Source organism: Mobula birostris, chromosome 11 (genome assembly GCF_030028105.1).
Source record: "Mobula birostris isolate sMobBir1 chromosome 11, sMobBir1.hap1, whole genome shotgun sequence".
Classification (NCBI taxonomy): Eukaryota; Metazoa; Chordata; class Chondrichthyes; order Myliobatiformes; family Myliobatidae; genus Mobula; species Mobula birostris.
This window is the reverse complement of record NC_092380.1, coordinates 63,304,709-63,327,507: the sequence shown is the minus strand read 5'-3', so window position 1 is coordinate 63,327,507 and position 22,799 is coordinate 63,304,709. Positions and strand designations below refer to the sequence as shown.

At 39.7% G+C, this 22,799-nt stretch overlaps 2 protein-coding genes across 7 annotated transcripts in view; both read right to left on the bottom strand.

Annotated features, from left to right (window-relative positions):
* Positions 1 to 1,944: 1,944 nt before the first annotated feature.
* Positions 1,945 to 15,956, bottom strand: LOC140205135 (uncharacterized). Of its 3 annotated transcripts, none has more exons than XM_072272373.1 (4): positions 15,317 to 15,955; positions 12,603 to 12,695; positions 9,846 to 9,935; positions 1,945 to 5,761 (listed from the first exon to the last, which is right to left on the bottom strand). In XM_072272373.1, the coding sequence occupies exons 1-4, from the start codon at positions 15,732 to 15,734 to the stop codon at positions 5,469 to 5,471; spliced, it is 894 nt and encodes a 297-aa protein (XP_072128474.1). In that variant the 5' UTR covers positions 15,735 to 15,955; the 3' UTR covers positions 1,945 to 5,468. The 3 variants fall into 3 exon arrangements, with proteins under 3 accessions (XP_072128474.1, XP_072128475.1, XP_072128473.1); XM_072272372.1 differs by having other exon boundaries at positions 1,947 to 5,761; positions 9,846 to 9,938; positions 15,317 to 15,950; XM_072272374.1 differs by lacking the exon at positions 9,846 to 9,935 and having other exon boundaries at positions 15,317 to 15,956.
* Positions 15,957 to 19,304: 3,348 nt separating this feature from the next.
* LOC140205133 (uncharacterized) overlaps positions 19,305 to 22,799 on the bottom strand; it is a 71,314-nt gene continuing 67,819 nt past the window's right edge. For all 4 annotated transcript variants that reach the window (XM_072272364.1, XM_072272363.1, XM_072272365.1 and 1 more), the window contains one exon: positions 19,305 to 21,863. The gene's annotated coding sequence lies outside the window, so the exon portion shown is untranslated. The remainder of the gene's footprint in view (positions 21,864 to 22,799) is intronic.

Genomic DNA, 22,799 nt, shown 5'->3' with positions numbered 1-22,799 from the left:
AAAGACTCAATCATGTTAGTAAGACACAACTTGCTCTGCACAATGCCACGCTGATTCTCCCTAATTAAGATATGGTTTTCCAAATGCTCATAAATCCTATCTCTAAGAATTCTCTCCAGTAACTTCCCTACCATGGATATGCAAGTCACCAGTCTATAATTTTAATGATTATCCCTTGTTCCCTTCTTGAATAATGCAACAACATTAGCTGCTTACCAGTCCTCTGAGACCTCGCCTGAGGGTTGAGAGGACACAAAGTTATCGGTTTCTCTTTGCCTCTTTTAATAACCTGGGGTATATCCCATCAGGCCCTGGGCACTTATCCGCCTTAATGCTCTTTAAGAGACCCAACACTACCTTCTTTATCTCAGAATGCCCGAGTTTATCAATATGCTCAGCACTGATCTGCCTATCCTCCATGTCCTTCTCCATGGTAAATACTAATGTAAAGTGCTCATTAAGGACTTTTCTCATGTTCTCTGCATCCCAGCAAACATTCCTCCCTTTATCCTTGAGTGCTCCCATCCTCTCCCTGGTTATCCTCTTGCTCCAGATCTATAGAATGGCTTGGAATTCTCTTTACTTCTCCTTGCCAAGGATGTTTCATGGCCTGTCCTCTCGGGTTCTTTTCTGGCTTCTTTATAATCCTCGAGAGCTCTTTTTGATTCAAGTGTCCCAAACTTTACATACTTCTCCATTTTCTTCATGACTCAATTCATCCCCTTTCTTGACATTAAAGGTTCTCTTACCTTGCCATCCTTGTCCTTTCCTTCTACTGGAACTTGTTGTACCTGTCCTGTACTCTGTAGTTTTTGTTTAAACATCCTCCACATGTCAGATGTGGACTTGCCTAATTAACTCTAGTTCCTGCCTAATGCGCTAGTAATTTGCCTTGCTCCAATTTAATAATCTCCCACAATGTTCATATTTATCCTTATCTACAGCTATCTTCAACTTAAGGAGTTGTGGTCACTGTTCTCTAATTGCTCACCCACTCTGAAATGTCAGTCACCTGGCCAGGCTCATTACCCAGCACCAGATCCAGTACAGTCCCCTCCTCTTGTTGGACTATCTACATACTTGTAACACCCTGGGAAAGATTTCATTGCTAATGTAATGGTTTTTCTGTAGCAGCAGTGTTTGGGTTACGGCTAGAGATAACGGGGGCTTTGGAATGTGAGCCGTCCAATGAAAGGAGTGCTTTATTTCTTGTTATGTGCCTGCAACCGAGGTGATCTGGGTCTTTTGTTTGGTGGAAGATGAAGAGAGAGGATGCCAGAAAGGAGAGGCTGTAGACACCGGAGAGGAGCGGACTTGGGGTGGGGCCAGGAGTCGACAAAGCCCGGGGAAATCGATGGAGGGCCAGCGGAAGGGAAACCATGAGCTCCAACTTGTGCACATTAGACTGTTTCCTTAAAATGGCCCTCTTCCTTTTGTTTTACTTTACTAACCCTTTAGTCAAATTAAGAATTATAAAGCCGAATCGTTTAATTGCATATGGTGTATTGTCTGTTATTTTGTGGTACTGATTTGTAACAGGGGCACACATCACACAGCATCCACACCAACAGGAGGTTTGCACCTCAATCTCATACATTTGGTGGGGCCAGAGATCGTCTTCCCTAGATTTACACAGCCGATAGAACCCGTTACATACCCATTTAAGAAACTCTCCTGGATGCACCTAACAAACTCTTCGTCTTGCACTAGGAAGGTCCGAGTTTATATTAGGGAAGTTGAAATCCCCCAAGACAACATCCCTATTGCTTTTACACCATTCCTTAATCTGACTGTTTATCTGTTCCCCAATGTCCCGGTGACCGTGTGAACCCTACGACGAGAGATCACAATTTTGATAGTACTTTTAACAAACATTAACATTAAACACAAATGCTGCACTGATTTAATGTTAACAGTTATGAACTGGGAACCTTAAGTATTTAATCCTTTATGTAAATAATCCAGTGTAGGCTACAATTAACCATAGAACCAAAGAACATTACAGCACAGAAACAAGCCTTTTGGCCCTTCTTGGCGGTGCCAAACCATTTTCCTGCCTAGTCTCACTGACCTGCACCTGGACCATATCCTTCCATACACCTCTCATCCATGATTTAAGAACGTAAGTGGGGCAACTTTGACGACAATTTGAACAAAAGTCATAATTGTTGTTATATGTTCCAGATACTTAGCAATCGCAGAAGAACCTGACCTTTCTGATTGAATAGGCATGCCTTCACCTCCAGGTGCAATCAGTGTTTGGCAAAATCCGAGAACCAATCTTCAGCACAGACTATTTTCAATCCATCATATGCTTAGTGGGTTACATCTGTTCGCCAATGATTTTTGCCTGTATGGACAGTCAATATCATACACAAAGCTGCTGTGAAAGCCACAGAGGTGTCATATGGCTAGCGTGGTTCACAATACAATCATTATCCCCCATTTGCATGGAAGAACGGGTCTACAATTAATCAGTTTTTTCTTAATCTAAGCCCTTGCTTGAAATTGATAAACAGTAAGAAGCACTACATAAATCTCAATATTTTAATGATTTACTCAAGGGTGACCCTACCAACCAACTATATTCATTTCTTGTTTGGTCTTTGTTTAAATTCTTTCTCTGAATCTCTGCAGAAGTAACATTGCAAAACATCTAAGCTGCGGATTGAAACAGCTTTACTGAGAGCTGAACATTGGTTTCTTGTGTCATTCAGCTGTTTATGAATTCAGGAGGCCTGGTTCACTCCGGCAACTTCATCCTCATGAATTCAATGGGTTCAACCCAAGATCTGTGCACAGAATATGTGTGGATCAACACAGAGTGCTGCATTTTTTGGAAGTGTTTGAGATTTTGTGACTCGGCAAACATCATTCACTATTAGTGCTATTCCTAATTACTCGAGTTATTTGTGAGGTGTGACGCAGAATACCACAATACTTTTCTAAATATCCTGTCTTTCAGATTAATGCTTTGATGCAATGACTGCAAGGATTAATTTTTTAATTCTACATTTAAATATATCTATGTTAAGTGACTAGAACTAAAACTGAATTGACTGGTCATATCCATCAGCTAGAAGTCAATTGAAAGTTTTTGTTCTCTTAATTTATGAGTGCTGGAAATGTCCTTAATTACCCTAGAAGTCGTGTTGCACCACTTTCTTCAACTAGCAAAGTTTCTGGTGAAGATTCCTCCCACAGACTTGTTGGGTAAGGATTTCCCAGACTTAGATTAACGAGGGTGGAGGAATGCAAATTCAGAACTTGCTGCTCTAATCCTAGACAGCAGAGCTCATGGTTTGAAGAGTTGCTGCAGCGCATTTCATAGATGACACAAACAGCAATTAGAATATGCTACTGGTGTAGAGAGCAAATGTTCAGTATAGTGGATAGAGTGCCAAGTGCTTTGTCCAGGATGGTGAGAAGCAGAAGTTTTGTTATAACTTAATGCATCCAGGTTTGTTGAGATACTTCATCGCATTCCTGATATGATTTATGGATAAAGGAAATTAGGATGTCAGAAGGAGATCTGAACCTCAAAGTTTCTTATAGTAACCACAGAATTATTGTCCAGTTGTATGATCTAGTTATGTTTCTGGTATACTGGATTAATAAACATTTAATTCATTTTTAATAAACCAGAAGTTGGCTAGTATTTCCATTTTCATTATTTTTGCACATGAATGATAGAAGCATACCAGTGAAAGATCTCATTTAACATATACAATATTCCAAAGCTGGATTGTGAAATACACTACTGTATCATAAAAGGTAATGGTGCACAATGCAATGCTTGTACAGTATGCTCTACTTTGTGTAGTCTTCAGTTTCTACTAATCAACGAGCACAAATTATTTCCTGAAAGTGTAACATCAGGAATTGAATCCAAGTAGACCAGTTGCTGGGTCCTAAGATAACATGACGAGACTTGTAACCTGACAGGTTTCATTCATACCAATACTTGACCATAGGTTTCAGGTGCTGCTGCCAATGAAATCACCGGATTGATTATTTCAAAGCCCAACTTGTTCACTTACACCCTTCTGAAAAGGAAATCTGCTATCCTTACCCAATCTGGCCTATGTTTGACTCTAGCATCCTCTTTTGCCCCCAACACCCCACTATGGCTGAATGTCAATTGCCCCAAGGGAAAAATCTGTAGAATGGTTTAAAATTAAGGAGGATTCAGGTGGAGTGGAAAAAGAGGAAATGTTTTCAATAGCTGATTGGGCATTGATCTGACAGCACAAATTTAATGTAACAGCCATAAATATGTGACGAAAAGATGGAACTATTGTGCTTATATATGGAACCTGCTGCCTGATAGCTTAGTGGAAACACATCAATAGTACTCAAAGGAACTGGATGAACACTTGAACAGAATGCGGCAATGATTTTAACTGGATGACTATACTCTGGTGTACTGTTCTGAAATACTATAATTAGTCATCAGTTGTCACCCAGCACAAAAATGCTTATTAGCATTGGATGGACTGATTTCTGCTCTAACTGAATAACTCCAAAATAATGGCACTATTCCCAAAAATACTTTTGCCTAAGTATTAAGGAAATCAAAACTGAAAGCTACATTTCCCTTTCAGCACATCCCACAGTGCATTTATCCAGTAAGTTATTATTCAATCTGAGGGACCGTATTTCCCAGTGATAGAGCATTCTAAAACAGCAGAAGCAACAGGTTTACCTGCTGAATCAGTGTTTACTGATTTATGCTGTAACAAATATCACTCATCAATCTTTGCACATCTAAACTGTCTGTTTTTCTGAAGCAATTGAACATTACAGCATCAGACTTCAGTAGCAGCCAGGTGTGAACTTCTACAAAACAAGAAAGGATGTAAGTGGGGGGGGAACATCTTTCAAGGGAAATTTTTTTCCAGGTTTTATCCAAAATACACCGGAGTTCTTTCTCTTTTCAATGCTTTAGCCTTCACAGTTTGCTTTTAAAATTAAAAGTTCCTTCCTCTCCAGATTCGTACTAGGATAGCATTCCACAACCGCTTATAAGCTTCTGGCACCCAGTCCAATTGTTAATATGTAAATGTAAGCAACAAACATAAGCAGGATTTTCAACGTGTGGAGGGAGCGAGTTTTATCTGTGCTCCATTTTGACCTTCCCCCCCAATATCCACACATGTACTTTTAAACTGGAGAATGATTCATGCGGATTTGGCTCCTCCCAGTCAAGCCGAGAGAATTATGTTAAAACACCCAAAGGCAGAGTTCAATTAACTTGGCTTGTTTTCATGGAACATTTACTGTATCGAGGTTAATGGTTAGTTTAACAAGGGAACGTGTCTTCAAGTCAACTTGGTCTCTATACCCTACTTTTTCTTTAAACTAGGATCCTGTAGGAGCTGCAGACCAGGTTAAAAACTGCTGCAGCTCATGCACTCCTGGTTAACATTGATGAAGAGAGCACATAAGCAATGAAGAAAACGTAAATGTTAATTGTTTGAGGGAGAAGGTGTGAATATATGGGTGTTCTGACTGTGCAGAGATCTCAGATAATCCGGAGTCTGAGGCGTCTGAATCATCGAGGATCTAGAATGATCGAGCAACAGCTGGATAATCCTCAACTCATGCTCACGTTCCTCTCTCCGCCTCTCTTCTTCCCATTTGTAGAACCTTTCTTCTGCTTTCCTCTGATAGTCCATGAAGGTGTTGATAATGGTCCCAATGTGTCTCTGAAACATGGTTCCTCTCTTCACCTTCATCCTCTTCTTTGGCACCGAGCAATCTATAAAAAGACAAAATTTATTGATCAGATTACTTGGGAGAAAAAACTTGAATTTACTATATACAGTGATGTTGATAAGTACAGGATATCACAAAGATATAATTATAACGTATGAAGGGCAGGAAACAATTTGTGCCCACAAACACCCATAAACAACAATCTGAAAACAAAAATAATCTCATAATCAGGTTTATTATCACTGATATATGTCATGAAATTTGTTGTATTGGGGCAGCAGACAGTGCAAGACATTAAAAATACTCTAAGTTATTTATATTAATAACTTACTTATTAATAATCAAAAGAGGTGTTGAATTGCCGCAGGCACAAGTATATTAATTAAAAACAGAAACACAGAAAACCTACAGCACAATACAGGCCCTTCGGCCCACAAAGTTGTGCCGAACATGTCCCTACCGTAGAAATTACTAGGCTTACCCATAGCCCTCTATTTTTCTAAGCTCCACGTACCTATCCAAAAGTCTCTTAAAAGACCCTATCGTATCCGCCTCCACCACTGTTGCCAGCAGCCCATTCCACGCACTCACCACTCTGAGTAAAAAAACTTACCCCTGACATCTCCTCTGTACGTACTCCCCAGCACCTTAAGCCTTGTGGCAACCATTTCAGCCCTGGGAAAAAGCCTCTGACTATCCACATGATCAATGCCTCTCATCACCTTATACACTTCTATCAGGTCACCTCTCATCCAAGCAGAAAAGGCCGAGTTCACTCAACCTGTTTTCTTGGGTATGAAGGACAAAAGATCCTAACTCAAGCAATTACTTTTAACGGGCTTAGGCTGCCTTCCCTTGGGTGGAGTCTAGAATGCTTCCAGTCCAGTTTGTGGGTTTTCTGGTGGACTACTAGCCCCACAAGGAGGCAATTTGGGCAGCAGACATAAAAAAATACTGTAAGTTACACTAAGAATATATAAAATCTAAGTAAATATTGCAAAATAGTGAGGTAGTGTTCATGGGGCCATTCAAAAATCTGATAGCAGAGAGGGAGCTGTTCCAAAAATGTGTCTGTCTTCAGGCTCCTGTACCTCCTCCCCGATGGTAGTAATGAGAAGAGGGCATGCCCTCGATGGTGAGGGTCCTTCATGATGGATGCTGCTTTCCTGATGTGCCCATTCTGAAGATACCTCAATGATGAGAAGGCTAGTGCCCGTGATGGAGTTGGCTAAGGCTGCAGCTTTTTTCGATACTGAGCAATGGAACCTCCATTTCCAGAAGGTGATGCAACCAGTTAAGATGCTCTCCATCATACATCTGTAGAAATTTGTGAAAGTCTTTGGTGACATGCTAAATCTCCTCCAACTCCTAATGAAATATTGCCGCTGACGTGCCTTTTTTGTCATTGCATCAATATTGGGCCCAGTATAGATCTTCAGAGATGTTGAGCCCAGGCACTTGAAGCTGCTCACCCTTTCAATGACTGATCCCTCGAGGACTGGTGTGTGTTCTCCTGAGTTCCCCTTCCTGAAGTGCACAATCAGTTCCTTGACCTTACTGATGTTGAGTGCAAAATTGTTGTTACAAAACCACTCAACCAGCTGATCCATTTCATTCCCGTATGCTTCCTCATCGCTCTGAGGTTCTGCCAACAACAGTTGTGTTATCAGCAGATTTATAGACAGTGTTTGAGCTGTGCCTAGCCTCACAGTCACGAGTTCAGAGACAGCAGAGCAGTGGGCTAAGCACGCACCCTTGAGGTCCGCTTGTGTTGACTGTCAGAGGCTATTTCCGATCCACATTGACTGTAGCTGTCTATGAGGAAGTCAAGGATCCAGATGCAGAAGGAGGTATACTATGTTAGTTATGTTATCCATATGGACCTAGACATTGGAGAGAAATGATCCACAGGATTGATTATATTTACCTGAGACAACAGGGCAAGGCATTGATTTAAATGTCTCAACCATGACATGGTAGCACTTGCTCATCATTTCAGTGAACTATCAAGACAGCATGGTCAGGCTACTGGAGGGGGATGGAAACCATTAAAGTCCTGCTTGTGCCGCCACCGCACCACCTCAAGAACCGATATTTGATCCTGACCTCTGAATCTGGAGTTTTTAATGTTCTCCCCACCTCTGCATGCTTTTCTTCTCTGGAGAGGAAATATGCATTTCTGTGAGTAACAAGATTTCCCTTACTCCCCTCCTCCTACCTACTTTATTTTGAATAAGGGGGAGGTTTGTTCATAGAGCTTCAGTAACTAAAGGGCTCAATGCAACCTGGCTCAATGCAGAGCAGAGGAACTTCTGGCTGTCATCATGCCAGTCAAGATTTTCATTCTCCTAACATTTTCTGGCACCAGAACCCAACCAAATGGTGTCAATATAACTCAAGGTACAAATTTCATCTTCAGGTTAATTTTCAACGTTTTCACAGGGTTTTGGCTACCCACTCTAAGCCTGATAGGCACCAACTATAGGGGTCACATGCAGATGGGAGCGGAATATACTCCCTGACCTGAGCCTCATTTGGGATGTTGGCCCCACTGCCATCTCACAGTGTTTCTGCAGGTTCCCAAAAGACAGGGATAATGTCCATAATACCATCTCAAATACTCCTCCTCTGATTGGATTCCCATGAACTGGTTACATCTTTTTCAAGCAACTTTGAGAACATCCTTTCAGTATTTCTCTCACCACTGGTAATCACTTGCCTTGATATCATTCCGTGCAGTGTGCCTGTTTCAAGAGTTTTGTGTCAAGTACAGTTTCAATATAGCCTTCCACTTGGAATAGGCTGCATGCAGTGACAGCCTTGATGCCAGCGGAGCATGGTGACAGAAGTCAGGGTTGTGAGTTTAGATACACTTAGCATGCTGCTCAGTTTTAAAGACGACACATGCATTTTCATAAATCAATGATAAGAACCCAAAGAATTTATAATTTTTCACTCCTTAGCACAGTACTGTTAAGGAAAGAAAAACTGTATCTTCTGATTTCTGTGTTGGGTTCCACATTGCATGATGTTAACGATGACAAAGTATTTTGTTTAGTTCAGAGAACAGTGACAACATGTAGAAACTTTAAACCAGGGGTCCCCAACCTTTTTTGCACCACAGACCGGTTTAATATTGACAATATTCTTGCGGACCGGCCAACCGGGGGGTGGGGGTGGTGGTGTTCAAGTAGGGTTAAACTCACCTCAACATGTCTTTTACAGTTAGGGTTGCCAACTTTCACACTCCCAAATAAGAGACAAAAGTAGCTGTCAAATCCTGGGACACTTTACCCCAGGAAAGACTGCTATGACCATGAAGCCTTCCACAGGCACCTGTGTGTGCATGTGATGTGCTCATGCGCGTATGTGCCTACTTTTCCCCACAAATCGGTTATCTCTTCATCTTCCCAACTATACTGTACATACATTATTTCTACTTTATATAGGCTGTGTATTTATATCATTCCTGCTTTTACTATATGTTAGTGTTATTTTCAGTTTTATGTGTTATTTGGTATGATTTGGTAGGTTTTTTTTGGGTCTGGGAACACTCAAAAATTTTCCCATATAAATTAATGGTAATTGCTTCTTCACTTTACACCATTTCCGCTTACGAGCGGTTTCATAGGAACGCTCTACCTTAGCGGGGTAATACGGGACAAGGGCGGTCCCGTATGGGACAAACCAATTTAGCCCAATATACGGGATGTCCTGGCAAATACGGGACAGTTGGCAATCCTATGTTCAAGTTCAACAGTGTGCAGCAGGGAACGAGGAAAGGTGCAGCTGACTCATATCGTTTCCTCGCGGCCTGGTAGCACATGCTTTACGGCCCAGTACCGGTCCGCAGCCCGGTGGTTGGGGACCGCTGCTTTAAACCATGTCAGTTCATTTCTAACAAAAGTACTGGCTTTGCTCAAATTGAGAAGCCAGCAACATCCCAAGAGTTGGGCAAGGAAAGAACAAGCTGCAGCTGCCAAGGCAGAAGTAGCAGCCTCTCGCCAAATGGTACACCGATATCATGGGATGTTAAGTGACTGGAGAGAATATGAAGAGGAAGTAACATGTCATTCGGCAGAGTCAGTATCTTATTTTCACTGTACTATTCCTGTCCAGCTTCATACCATGCTGGTGTTCAGTCCTCTTTCTGCTTGCAGTGACAGGGTCCTCTGAGCTTGTGCTCATCATTTCTTCTTCTACGGGAGCTTCTGTGTCTGCTAAATAAGTAATCAATAACAGTAAATTATCCAGTCCCATTACAGCACAACATCATTCATCCAAGTGACTCCCACTGAAATTGAAAGGAATCAGTCTCATTTGTAACCAATGCCATTGAGCTGGAATGTTAACCTGCAGCCATAATTTAATCCAAAAAATTCAATAATTGAATTAATACTGTGTCCTACTTGAAAATAGTTTGTTATAGGAATTAATTCTTCACTCTTGCAAATAGCAAATCCTAATCTGCTCTCAGAATAGATTACATTCCACAACTGTTCCAGGTTTCAAGGCCCAAGCACTGTTACAACATTTCTCCTTTGCATTTCACTTATTTTATCCTCTATTCAATTTTGTTTTATCAGAAAAAAAAAGTCTTGCACATTGGACAATGAACACCATGAATTTCAATTGATACAATGCGTCAATAAGGATCCAAGCCTTATAAAGTGATTAAGAGTGGAAGAGTCACGTACTTGCCACTAGAGCCAACATCTTTACCATCACAACAACTTGGAGGTAAATGCCCTCAAAAATGCATATTGACTCCAGGAGAACTGAGTGCCCCCTCCATCCATTCGTCATTAATATCTCTACAGTTAGTGCAATTTCAACACTAAGGTTCCTGGGCATGATTATTTCACAGGATCTCAGGTGGGAGAATCATTAACAAAAAAACTTGGCAGAGGGTGCACTTCTTGTGCCAGTTGGTAAAATTCCAACTTCCCCAGAACATACTGGTACCGTTCTACTGGAACATCCTCACATCAACCATTACTGTCTGGTTTGATGCAGCCCCCTCTCACAAAACATGTAAAAACTGCAGTGAGGGTCATGAGAGGTGGAAATAGGTAAGGGCGGCTAACAAGGCTCTGGTGAAGCTGGACCAATCCCCTGTACAGTGGAAGCAGTGGATGGCAGAAACATTGATGAACTCCAACCATACCGTCAACTTCAGAGGATGATGGAGACGGGGATGGGGGAGCATCGATGGCCTCTGCTCCACTTAGGAGCAAAGGGCCCAAGAAAGTTAACAGTGAACTGTCAGGTCAGCAGAAACCATTGCAGTCTATCGTCACTGCAGGACTTGTATGTGTCCAGGACAAAGAAGTGGGCTGGAAAAATCACTGCGGATGCAACTCGCCGAATAAAATACTTTTCCAAAAGCTATCTGTAAAGTGCTATAGGGCTATTAAAACAGTTAGTCTGATCAGCCATTCTGGTTAGCCCCCACCCCCTCTATTACCCACATCACTGTACTACACAGTAAATACTTTAAACCACTTTTAATAATGCTGTTTACATTGTAAATGCATGCTGGTATTTTTGTATTTATCCACATTTTATTCCAAATCTGTTCTTTAACTAACTTTAGTTTTATACAATTCTTTATTTATTATAATTGTTGAATAATGTTTTTTATTGCATGTCATGCCCTGACCAACACACCACAGCAAATTCCTAAGACGTAAAAAAAAATTAATTGGCTGCAGTCCACCATCACTGTAGAACCTCTGTGTCCAGGATAAAGAAGTGGGATTGCCAGCCTTAATGCTGATCTTTACAACACCCTCTTATCGCTTTTGCAACACTGCTTGCCAATCTCATTTACAATCTAAGTAACTTGGGTGAAGGGGCTGAACGTCTACTGTGGCCAGAGTTGCCGGTGATACAACAATAGATGGGAAAGCAATCTGTGATGAGCAGAAAGCCTGAAATTGGATGTGTTTAGGTTAAGTGAATGGGTAAAGTGGCAGATCATGACGTTTGAAAGGGGGCTATGGAATGCTGCCAGACCAAAAGATGCAGGGGTCCTTGTACATCAAACAGGGATTGGCATTTCCAATACAGAAATTAATTTTGGAATGAATCAGTAGCCTTTATTGCAAGTCTTACTATAGATATACATGCTGTTGGTAAGACCACACCTGGAGTACTGTACTGCATACTGTTCTTGTCTTCCTAAAGAGTATATACTTGCATAGAGGCATTTAGAGAAGGTTCATTCAGTTGATTCCTGGGATAAAAAGCTTATCTTATGATCATGTTGTGCCTATTCAGATTGGAACGAGGAAAAATGAGAGCTGATTTTGAAGCATACAGTAATCTAAAGGATGCCAAGAAGAATTTCCCCCTTGTACTGTATTTATTAACTGGATGAATAATTTCAGAATATGGGTTCACCTACTCACTGTTTAAAATGAGGATGAACTTCCTTCCTTAGAGGCTTATGAATCTTTGCAACTCTCTATCTCAAAGTACTGTGGAATTATGCCAGTCATTAAAGGTTGAGGCAAGTGAAACTATTGAATTAGAGGGGAATCAAGAATCATTGTGAACTGCCAGGGAAGTGCAGTTGAGGCTGAGAGTTGATTAATTATCACCTTACTGAATGGCAGAAGATGTCACAGACAATTTCTGCTTCTTTTCCGCACGTGCAGTACATACGTAGAATGTGATAATACTCGGTCATGAAGTGTAAAGAGACTTATGAGAAATAGAAGAGTTTTACTCAAGAACTTTAGTAAAGAGAGAAGACTGAACATCTCTTAATAAGATATTTACTTGGTAACTTTCACATCGCTTTCTGGGCTACCAAAGTTCCATTGGAATGCCCAGGACAGGTCTTCTTTTTATTACATATCACATAACATAACACATACCTGTAACACCATCTGCTCCTGACTGTGGTTCAGGCAGAGCCTCATCTTCTTCCTCATCTCTGCTGATGGTTGTGACTGGTTGGGCACAGCAAGCTGTGGGAGTTTATCATAAAGTGTGTGAGTGCTTAGGCAAATTTAGTAGCAATTATCATTTGTTGTGACTGTGAAATGAGTCACTGGAACATCACTAAATCCAGCTGATTTGTATGTTTTTTTAATTTATCCCTGTAAGCAAACATTCTTCCAGAGAACCTCTTAGTCAAGTCTCCCTAAATTTGAACTATGTCAAGTTATACCTTTTTTTTAAAAAAAAACACCAGGTGATTTAATGCAATTTCAATAGCTACAATGACATAATTTTCTTCAATATTCTGACAAATGGTTCCATTGAATAATGTTCACAATGGGAGCACATTGTAACTGACAAGACGCCTCCTACAGTTCAAACATTTTTGTTGGCACGAAGTAATTCACACAGTTGGTGTAAAATGTTTCTGAGTACAAAGAAAACCAGACACCCAAAATCAGTGTTGTGAGAGCTGAATCTACGAGTACACACAATCCCAATTATCAACAGACCAATATGACCGTCACCATGTTTTATGTAATGGATTTCAAAATCAACCTGGCCTGGATGTTTCCTTGAACTCAGTCACAATGATGCAAAGTAACTTAGCCGGTGGTGCCTGGTTTGATGTATGTCAATTAAAATACTCCCATTTTCTCACTTTATCAGCCATCTCCCTTCAGCAGCCAGCCTCCTGCTGTGTGCCAGTAGCTTGTGCTCTGTAGACAGTTCATATCAAACTAATTGTTGCTTGCAATTAAGAACTTAAGATTTATTCATGTTTGAATTAATGTCTTCTATCACTCACCCGATTCTGCAACCCATGAATCCCTAACAGTGCTTTTCCCTAATTTTGACAGAGAGACCAGAAGCAAAAGCATGGTGAACTCAAGTTATAATATCTTCAAATAATATCTGTAAATCACAACACTTTTCCCCACTCACTTCTCTTTCATTGGGGTACAGTCCCATTGGAAATGGTGCCCTACATAACCTGAACTTCAAAATGCATTGGCCAATTTGCTCATAAGACAAGCCCTTCATTCCAATGAAAAATGGTGTGCTTTGATACCGCGCCCAATGAACACTATATATCGTTGGTGTTACCGCCAAAATTCAATCCATATGGACTCCCCAAATCCACATTCATACATCTGTATTATTGCCAGGCTCCACAAGTAGGAACTCTTAATCAAATTTCTTTTCTGGAATAAATTGTACCAAGGTGTACAGTATTTCCCTCCCCAGTATCCTGAACAAGATGGTAGCTCAGCACAGACAGGGGATGAGACATCAAACATATTGGGCAGAACAACTGTTACTATTAGTTATAGTGCAGACTATGACCAGCAAATTCAGCACATTGCAGGTAGGGGATCAACATAAAATTAAATTCTGTTGCAGAAGATCATGGCAGACACCAGCTTTATGGCTAAATTTGACAGAGCAAGTAGACAAACAGATAAATAGTTAACCTCCAAATGTCTACATAACAAAATAACTCAAGAATAAAGTAATGATTATTTGTATATATTGTAAGGTAGTGTAGACACAACGTGGGTGGAAATATTATCAAAATTAATACTAGAGATACGTTAGGACTTTTGCAACCTTTAACTATGAATCAAATCATAAAATATGAAATTAAAATAAAAGTGCTAGAAATATAGATTAGAGTTTGTAAAATAAATTGGAATATTCTGCTACATTCTGTCATTGGGTTTCAAAATAATTAACTGTGTGCAGTCTTTTGATATAATTTTAGAGCTAGGTAATAATACTTATTAAAAAGGCATTATTTCAAGATGTTTACTGTATAATTCCTCTTACATTAAATGTACCTATGAAACCTATTTCATTCTATAATTGCCACTGCTTTTCGATGACCTGGGTATTAATGTATTTGAGGAATAGAAGAAACAGCCCTGTCAAAAAAGAGCGAAAGCAAGTTTCTTCGGCCGAGAGAGATTATTTCTCTTCTAAACATTCTAAACATGTAGGCATCAACGTTTTGAATGCCAATGCGAACTACTTTTGATTGCCCCATCAGATGCAAATACCATGGATTGACACGGGTAGGATGTTGCGGTCTCTATCCACTTGAATTTACAAATAAATGCAACCAGAAAACAGGCCAAATTCTTAGCCTGAAAATCATGCAACGTTGGCCCGCAATTCCCCGAAACGTCTTCTCTGCAATCACCACTCCTCACAGTAACATGCCTTCGAAGCATCCGTAATCTGTGCTCTGAATATTAGAAAAAATAATTTTCGGGGTATATTATTCACATAGGGACTGGGGAGTAAAGATTTTTAACTAATTTGGTGTAGTTTTTAAATATGCTTTTAATATTCAATGTTCTATCTTTTTGACAATCTTATTTTCTTGAACTACAAGTAATTTCAGGTCTCTAGGTTTGCATGAAAGTAGGACAGTATAATAAAAATCTGAATGCCATACATCGAAGAGCATAATATTCTCGGACGCCTAATAACGCGCCCTAAACCTACGTTCGATACCTTCAGAGTTGCCGTTTCCGTCACCACATTTTGTAAAACTGTACCATTAGGGTTAATTTAATTTTTAAAAACATACGTTAAAATTATGCAATTAATTATTAATTTCCCCATTGGAGAGACTGGCTACCTGTAATGTTTTCGGATGCTGAAGAGACCGGGGGCAGTGCATTTTGTAATTTCCCTTCCTCTTCTTCCTTGATGACCACATTAAGGAAGGTTCTGCCCTGAACTCTCTCGGTCTGGGGATTACGACATCCCAACACCGCATCAATTTCATTGTAGAATCGCATGGATTTACACATCCTGCCGGATTTCCTTTGATTCACCATGATCCTGTATTCGTATTTCAGGTTCTTCACTTTGGCCCGGCATTGCTTCCAATCGCGATTAATCCCTAATTCTTTAAGGTTGTTGGAGATCCTCACGAACACATCTTTATTCCTCACTGTTCCGGCCAGCTGATCCTGAATGGACCTGTCTTTCCAAATGGACAACAACCCTTTGATCTCTTGGTCTCCCCAGTTCTTACTCGCTCTCCTTGCCATCCTTGAGGTCACCGGTGACCATTCGGTTTATTCACAATTTAAACAAAAACTGGCAAAGCAAAAAATAAAATCCAAAAGAAGTCGTGAGCTCAAAGGAAGGTTTATCATAATGGTGGAGGAGGAGGAGGAAGAGAGAGTGGAGCTGGCCCGGACTCGACAGCGCTCACAAAACACAGCTCAGCACTTGGAGAATGCGTCACTCGGTAATGCGACGCTGCAGCCGAACGCTGATTAGCCACGTCCACGGGGGTTGGGACACGCACTTCGCAGCCGCTCGGATTTTGGCAGATACGTTTCTATTCAGGCAATGCGGCGCACAGAGAGGCGATCTGCTATCTTGGTTCATATCTCTATGCTGGGCGCAGATGGATTAACAAAATTCCATTAAAGCGGGAGTTCAAAAGGGAAACAAATTGCACCCCCATTGAGCACACATTTACAAGCAGCACTGTAGCAGGAAAGTAGCATCCACCCCCGGAAATCCCCACTATCCAGGCCAAGCTCTCTTCTCGCTGCTGCGAAGGAGGGAGGCACAGGAGCCTCAGGACCCCACACCACCAGGGTTCAGGAGCAGCTGTTCCCCTCAACTATCAGGCCGGATTTCACTCTCCGTCACTGAACGGCCTGCGGACTCGTTATCTCATGTCCTTTATTGTTTATTTTTTTTTCGCTTTTTGTGTTTGCATAGTTATTGTCTTCCGTCCGGATGGGTGCGGTCTTTCACTGATTCTGTTGTGTGTCTTGTATTTGCTGTTAATGCCCACAAGAAAATGAATTTCATATGTACCTTGAGAATAAATTTACTTTGAACGTTTTCAGTTCTTATTCCTTGTCAAGTCAAACGTGTTTGGACCTATTGCGGTCGATTAGTTGCATAAGGCAGGGGCGTCCTTTTGTATGATGGTATTAATATTGAAACATAACCTCACTTTGATGATATAGACTCCTTAAATTGATGAAAAGTTTAACATGATGGGGGTTTGAACACTAGATACACGCAACGCATTTCATTCCTGCTTCCTCCAGAAAAATATTTTAATATTCTAGATGTAGTTGCCTCTGGAATCTGTGCAACATCCAAAAAGTGGGCGTTCACGAATGAAAATCACATTAACATGGTGTTATCCTAGTCTAACAACGTCTGAACTATGTTAATGTCAGTCATACATAACAATGGACATTTTGGTGTAGAAATTAATGCACTTTTTTCTAGTCAACAATGGCGTACCCAATGCTGAGATTTTCGAACAATTGTTAGTCACATCAAGGGACGAAACTGAACGCTGCCCCAAGGGTTTGATCTGCCAAATAAAAGTCAAGTAAATTTGTCTTGACAGCCGGGAATGTTATGTTGCAACTTAATTAAACATTGGTTCAGCCTCACGTGGAGCATACTGTTGCAGCAGGACGGATGTAATTACATTGGGAAAGATGCAGAGCAGATTAACTAGGATGTTTCCTGGATTAGAACATTTCAACTATAAAATTGGAGATGCTGTGTTTGTTTTCTCTGGAGGAGAGACAATTGTTTGAAATAAAATAACAGAATAATTCCATAAAAATAACTACACGGCTTCAATGAACTTAATGGCTTAAATCGTACTTGTTGCATACATTTACACATACAAATTACTACAAAATTAATAATTCAAAACCCCCAGCCCTTCCCCCAATCTACTCTTCATATTGGCCCATGTTCATACCTTCCCCTTTCTGTGGCTCACAATCCCCCCTTCTCGCTCTCCTTTACTCCTCCCTGTTTGTGTCTCCCAACCAATGGCTGCCTCTCTTTCAAACCAACTATTCTGCCACCTTCCTTCACTTCTGAGCTGTAGGCTCTCTAAAAACTGGACGAGAAGTAGCATATGTGGAGAAGTACAAGGTACAAAGTTCTGGGAAAGGCCCCAGGGCTGCTAGGGACACATGGTGCAGGGGTAGGGAAGGAGGGAGGGTGCAATGGCTTGTGAAAAAAACAGCAGTTGCAATCAAAATCTGAAAAACAAGCATTATATATTATTTTGCTTTTATTTTTCTTGTTTGTTCTAATTTGTATGCATTATTTATGAAATCACTGTTATATGAAGTCTCATCATTAAATAACTTCAACTTGGGCCAGTGTGCATTGAATGCCAGAGCAAGTTTTAATTATCCTGTATTTGATCTGTATTCTAGATACTAATTGTGCTTCTTCAGACATGGAAAAAGCTAAATTATTTTGTGTGAAATGCTAGCAGTTAGTATTTAACAAGGCTCATGAATTTAGAATTTGACAAACTAGAAACGTGTGAAGCTGGACTAGCAGGGCAGCACCAGCTGGGATGTGAAATAGAACAGGAGCTCCATTTTCGAAAGCTAGAGACAAAAACAGTAAATATCAACACTTGTCAATTAACCAACAGAAGCACATAGGAAACTTAATCTGTTGTACATTCTTCATTTTATTTTTCTGACCAATGATAGACATCAACAGATTCTACCTGCCTGCTCCTAAACTCCTAAATTATCATAATTTAGGAGCAACTGAGCACCATAATATGGTATAAATCATAATCTTATCCCTATGTTGATGACATAACTGAAAGCAGCTTTCACCTAATGTTTCGCTGATGAATCACAAGGTGAGATTTTGAAACTTTCAGAGGGTGATATGTTCTGAATTAATTGAAAAACAATTGATAAAGCTCTTACAAACGACTTTAATGTTTTTAGATTTGCAAACTGAAGGAAGGAAGGAGGGATACTCACAATGTCCAGTCAATCCTGCAAGGAAGTGTTTTTCTACATCTTCTAATGAGGACAAGACGAGGCTTGCCCTGAATACTGTCCAAAGATGAATAATCTCTTGACTCTCACTGGAGGAATATATTTATTATAGCAATATGGAAAATGTATTGGAATACATCTGATGTCTTTGCATCACAGTTCAGATTGTCTATAAACTTGGAAGAGGAAAATACAATCGAACAAAAACAAAACTAAAAGCATTTAATGGCGTTTGAGTTAGGGGACTCAAAGTGTATGTCAAAAATCATGTTTATTTAGTTTTATTTCCACTTTCACATAGAGGCCAAATATTTCATTATAAACATAGGTTAAAGAATGCAATATAATGTATCATTTCTTAATGCATGCATTACTAAATGACAATAAAGGAGGACTACGTGTCCTCATAATCAAAAAAAAAGACCATAAGGCATAGGAGCAGAATTAGGCTATTCAGCCCATCAAATTGAAGCCATGTTTTAACTACAAATAGGAAGGAGAAAAAAATAGAGCTGACATTGAACAGCAAAGGTTTATAAATTAATCAGAGGGGAGTTCAGCTAATTGATTTGCTTATTTGATTATTGAAGAAAATAAGGACATGATGACAATCTGTAACCTGCGGAGAATGACAATATAATACTGGAAATGAAGACAAAAATTAGTAAAAGGGTAAAAATGTATAACTCAATTTAAACATTAAATATTAAAAGGGATTAAAACCATTTTCAACTATTTCAAAAAAATTTAAAAATAAACAAGGAACAATAAGCTTAAATTGAAATATCAATAGTAGTAAAATTCCTCGAGATCCTCATCAGGGATAAAACAATGGAACAGATATGTTCAGCCCTATATGATGCAAGATATAGTCTAAGTACAATGATTTTATACTACTCATAGTTCTAAATAACCTACAGTATTTAGAAGCAGAGTGTCAACATCAACTGAATCTTGTATTTCTATGAGCTATCAGTCACGTTCGTTTTTAAACCTGCCTTTTAGTTAATAAGACTGATTATTGTTTGTACTTTACCCATTTCAACAGGTTCTTTGAAGGCTGGTTGGTTCATGTTTGTACTAATGCTCGCTGCCTGTATTCCTAATCCGTACAAGATGCCCCATATCTGACATTTCTCTGACACATTTCAAGGAAGTTTGCAATTAACTCTGATTTTATCCAGTGGCTATTGGTGACTGGGTGGCTCACCACTGACTGAAAACTGAACCTGTTTTTCCATTCCTATTACAAGTTTTCCCACATTTTCCACATATACACTTGCCCCTTCTTGCCCACTCAACCAACCAGCCTATTTCCAGTTCAATCTACAAACTTTCTGTCCAGCTTGTTTAGATTGCCAAAAATCTTAGCTATAATACATTTTTTAATATCTGTGTTATTAATGTAGATTGTAAATATCATTCTTCCTGCTGACATATCATTAGTAACATCCTATCAACCTGAAAGAAAATGTTTCTATTCTTTGTTTTCTGACTTATAAGCCACTTATTGGAAGTCCAGAACTTGAGGCTTGATGGCCTGAGCCCAGAATCTGCAAATCTCTGCGAATCCACTGGAGAATTTGAAGGCCCAATGTCTATGAGCCAAGGTCAGTCTTCTGGAGGCCGAAGACAGTCTGTTCTGAGGTTGAAGGACATGGATCGATGGATGGGTGGGACTTAGGAACAGGGCTTGTTCTACTGTTGTGTTCTGTGCTGTTCTGTTGAGCATATGGGCTTGCTATGTTGCCACTGGAATGTGTGGCAACACTTGCAGGCTGTTTCCAACACATCCTTGAGTGTGTTGGTTGTTAATGCAAATATCATATTTCACTGTCTATTTCAATGCAGATGTGACAAATCTGAATCTTGATCTATTGTAGTTTATTACTTTGAACTTTGGGAACCCTTAATTTAAGATATCAACACTTGGTGTGGCACTTTGTCAAATACCTTTTTAAGAATGAAATACACATTTGCTGCTTAGCTTTAATCTACCTTGCTATTTATCTTCAATATTGTCAGGAAGCTCTATAAGATTGGTCAAGCAAATATTCCTTTTGAATATTTGCCACTTCTGTAATAATTGACTCCAATATTGAATTTGATCTGAGAATTTCCTGAATTATGGTGTTAAATTTGTTCCCTTCCAATCTACTGGGATGGTTCCAGAATCTAGGTAAACATTTGCTGCTACCCTTTTGAAAAGCAGGACTTGCAAAAATTTAAAAAATGTTTCTATGCTCTTCCTTCTTAATTTCTTATAGAAACCTTTTTCATTGTTCGTGCGAATTTATTCTATCCTTTTTCAATCATTTTCTGTACCAAATTAGAACAGACATTTAAAAGATACTGCCCTCAAGAACAAGTCAGAAGGTAGAAAATCTCTGCTCATAAAAGCGAATATATATAAAAAAACTGACGCAGTGCCACTGAAGTATTTACCCTATGTAACTTTAGTCTAGTTTTCTAAATGCCTGAATAGAAACAAGATTATATTCATGGTGAGTTCAGCTGCAGCAATGGTATGGCATGATAATTGGCACTGGTATGCTGGGGATGAGAAATAAGTAACGATTCCTTTTCGAATTATTGCTTGAATGTGTCTGTATGTGATGATCAGGTGAGAACAGCAAGAGTTCTGGCTGTAATATCTCCACAAACAAACAACTTACTAACACTGAAAATTTAGCTCACATATTAATCATTTTAGTTTCATTCATTCACTGGCAAAGCAACACTTAAAATGCTCCTGCTCCATTACAGCTTTCATTTGAGACCAGTTAAGAGTTAACCACATTAGTGGATATAGAGACACATCTGTGTAAGCCTAGATATGGAGGACTTATCTTCCCTGAACCAGATAGATAGATTTATATTATAATCTGGAAATTTCATGGTAGCTTTCTATGCCAGATTTATCTATACATTCCCCAGCTGCTGTGATGGGATTTGAACTCATCAACCCTGAACAATAGTGGTTGAACCCTAATAGCGACTTCACACTAGTTCAGTAACAAACATGTTGTTACGTGTACTCGACTCCACCAATTATAATCATTCAGTCAAGTCAGCTGTATAGAATCCAAACCCCAACATGAGGCAGTAGCTTTAAACACAAAGTATAAGGGGAATAGGACCAACAATAGATTCAGTCAAGGCCCTCTAACCTTCAGAATCTTGGTTCAGTTAATATTTCTCTTAAGGTAAGCTCACGCTACCTGCCCAAGATTCATATATGGGGTATGGCTCAGGTGTCAACCTGTTTACCACAGTACCAGCTCCTTCAGGGTTATGGTCATCCCGACCAGCTGAAGTCAAAGGCAATGTGATGCTTGGGTTCAACAGATTCAGAACAGACATCCTCTGAACAGATATATTAAGGAAAATACAATAAGGGTCATAGATAAATTTAGATTTTTAAACAGTGTATATCTACATAAAGATTCTCCTAATCAATTAATTACTTTTAAAAGCGAAAGCTTTGCATTTGCGCAATCTCAGGGTTTCCCAACAGAGCTGATGGAGTACTTTTGCCGTGTAATAGTAAAGGAAACATGGCTCGCATTGGCTGTCCCCACAAATGGCAAAGCCATAATGGCAAGTTGACTTGTTTTCTTCAGAGATGTTGGTTAATGGAATTAGTGCTGGCAAGACACTAGGAATAACTTTTCTCCAGGATAATCTTACTCTTTGATAATAAATGTACTTTGATTGATTGATTGAAACTCTGAGTTCGTAGACTCAGGTTCATGAAGCAATAAAAAGTAACAGCTCCCACAAGGAAGCACAATCTCTCCACTAACCTAGCCTGGGAGCCCAGGTGTTTGTGCCCTAATTTCTACACTGAGCCTTGAACCCCACAGCTTATTGGACTCTGAGGTGAGTACGCCACCAAAAGAGCTACTTGTATTATTATTGTTTTGTATGTAAAATCAAGTCAATTTTGTGTAAAAAGAGTTCCTTAAACATCAGCAGGATGACGTTTTAATCTATATCTGGGGTGTGGTTCAGCAGACAGTTGGACAACATGCAGGAATTCTGTACTCTTTTTGAGAAGGAATCCTTTGCATACACCTCTGAGCTATTTAAGCAGCAAATGAATCAAGTAAAATATGCTGCTTTCAATATTACTGCACTGTACAGAGAGCCGTGCTAAACTGTGTTCTTGATTTTACAACTTGTTGAACTAATGAATGCTACTACCTAACCAAGAACTGTATGAGAATATTAATCATGGGTTACCCCCTCCCCCCATCATGTCACTTGAAATATTAATGTTTTTTTTTCCATTTTGGCTGC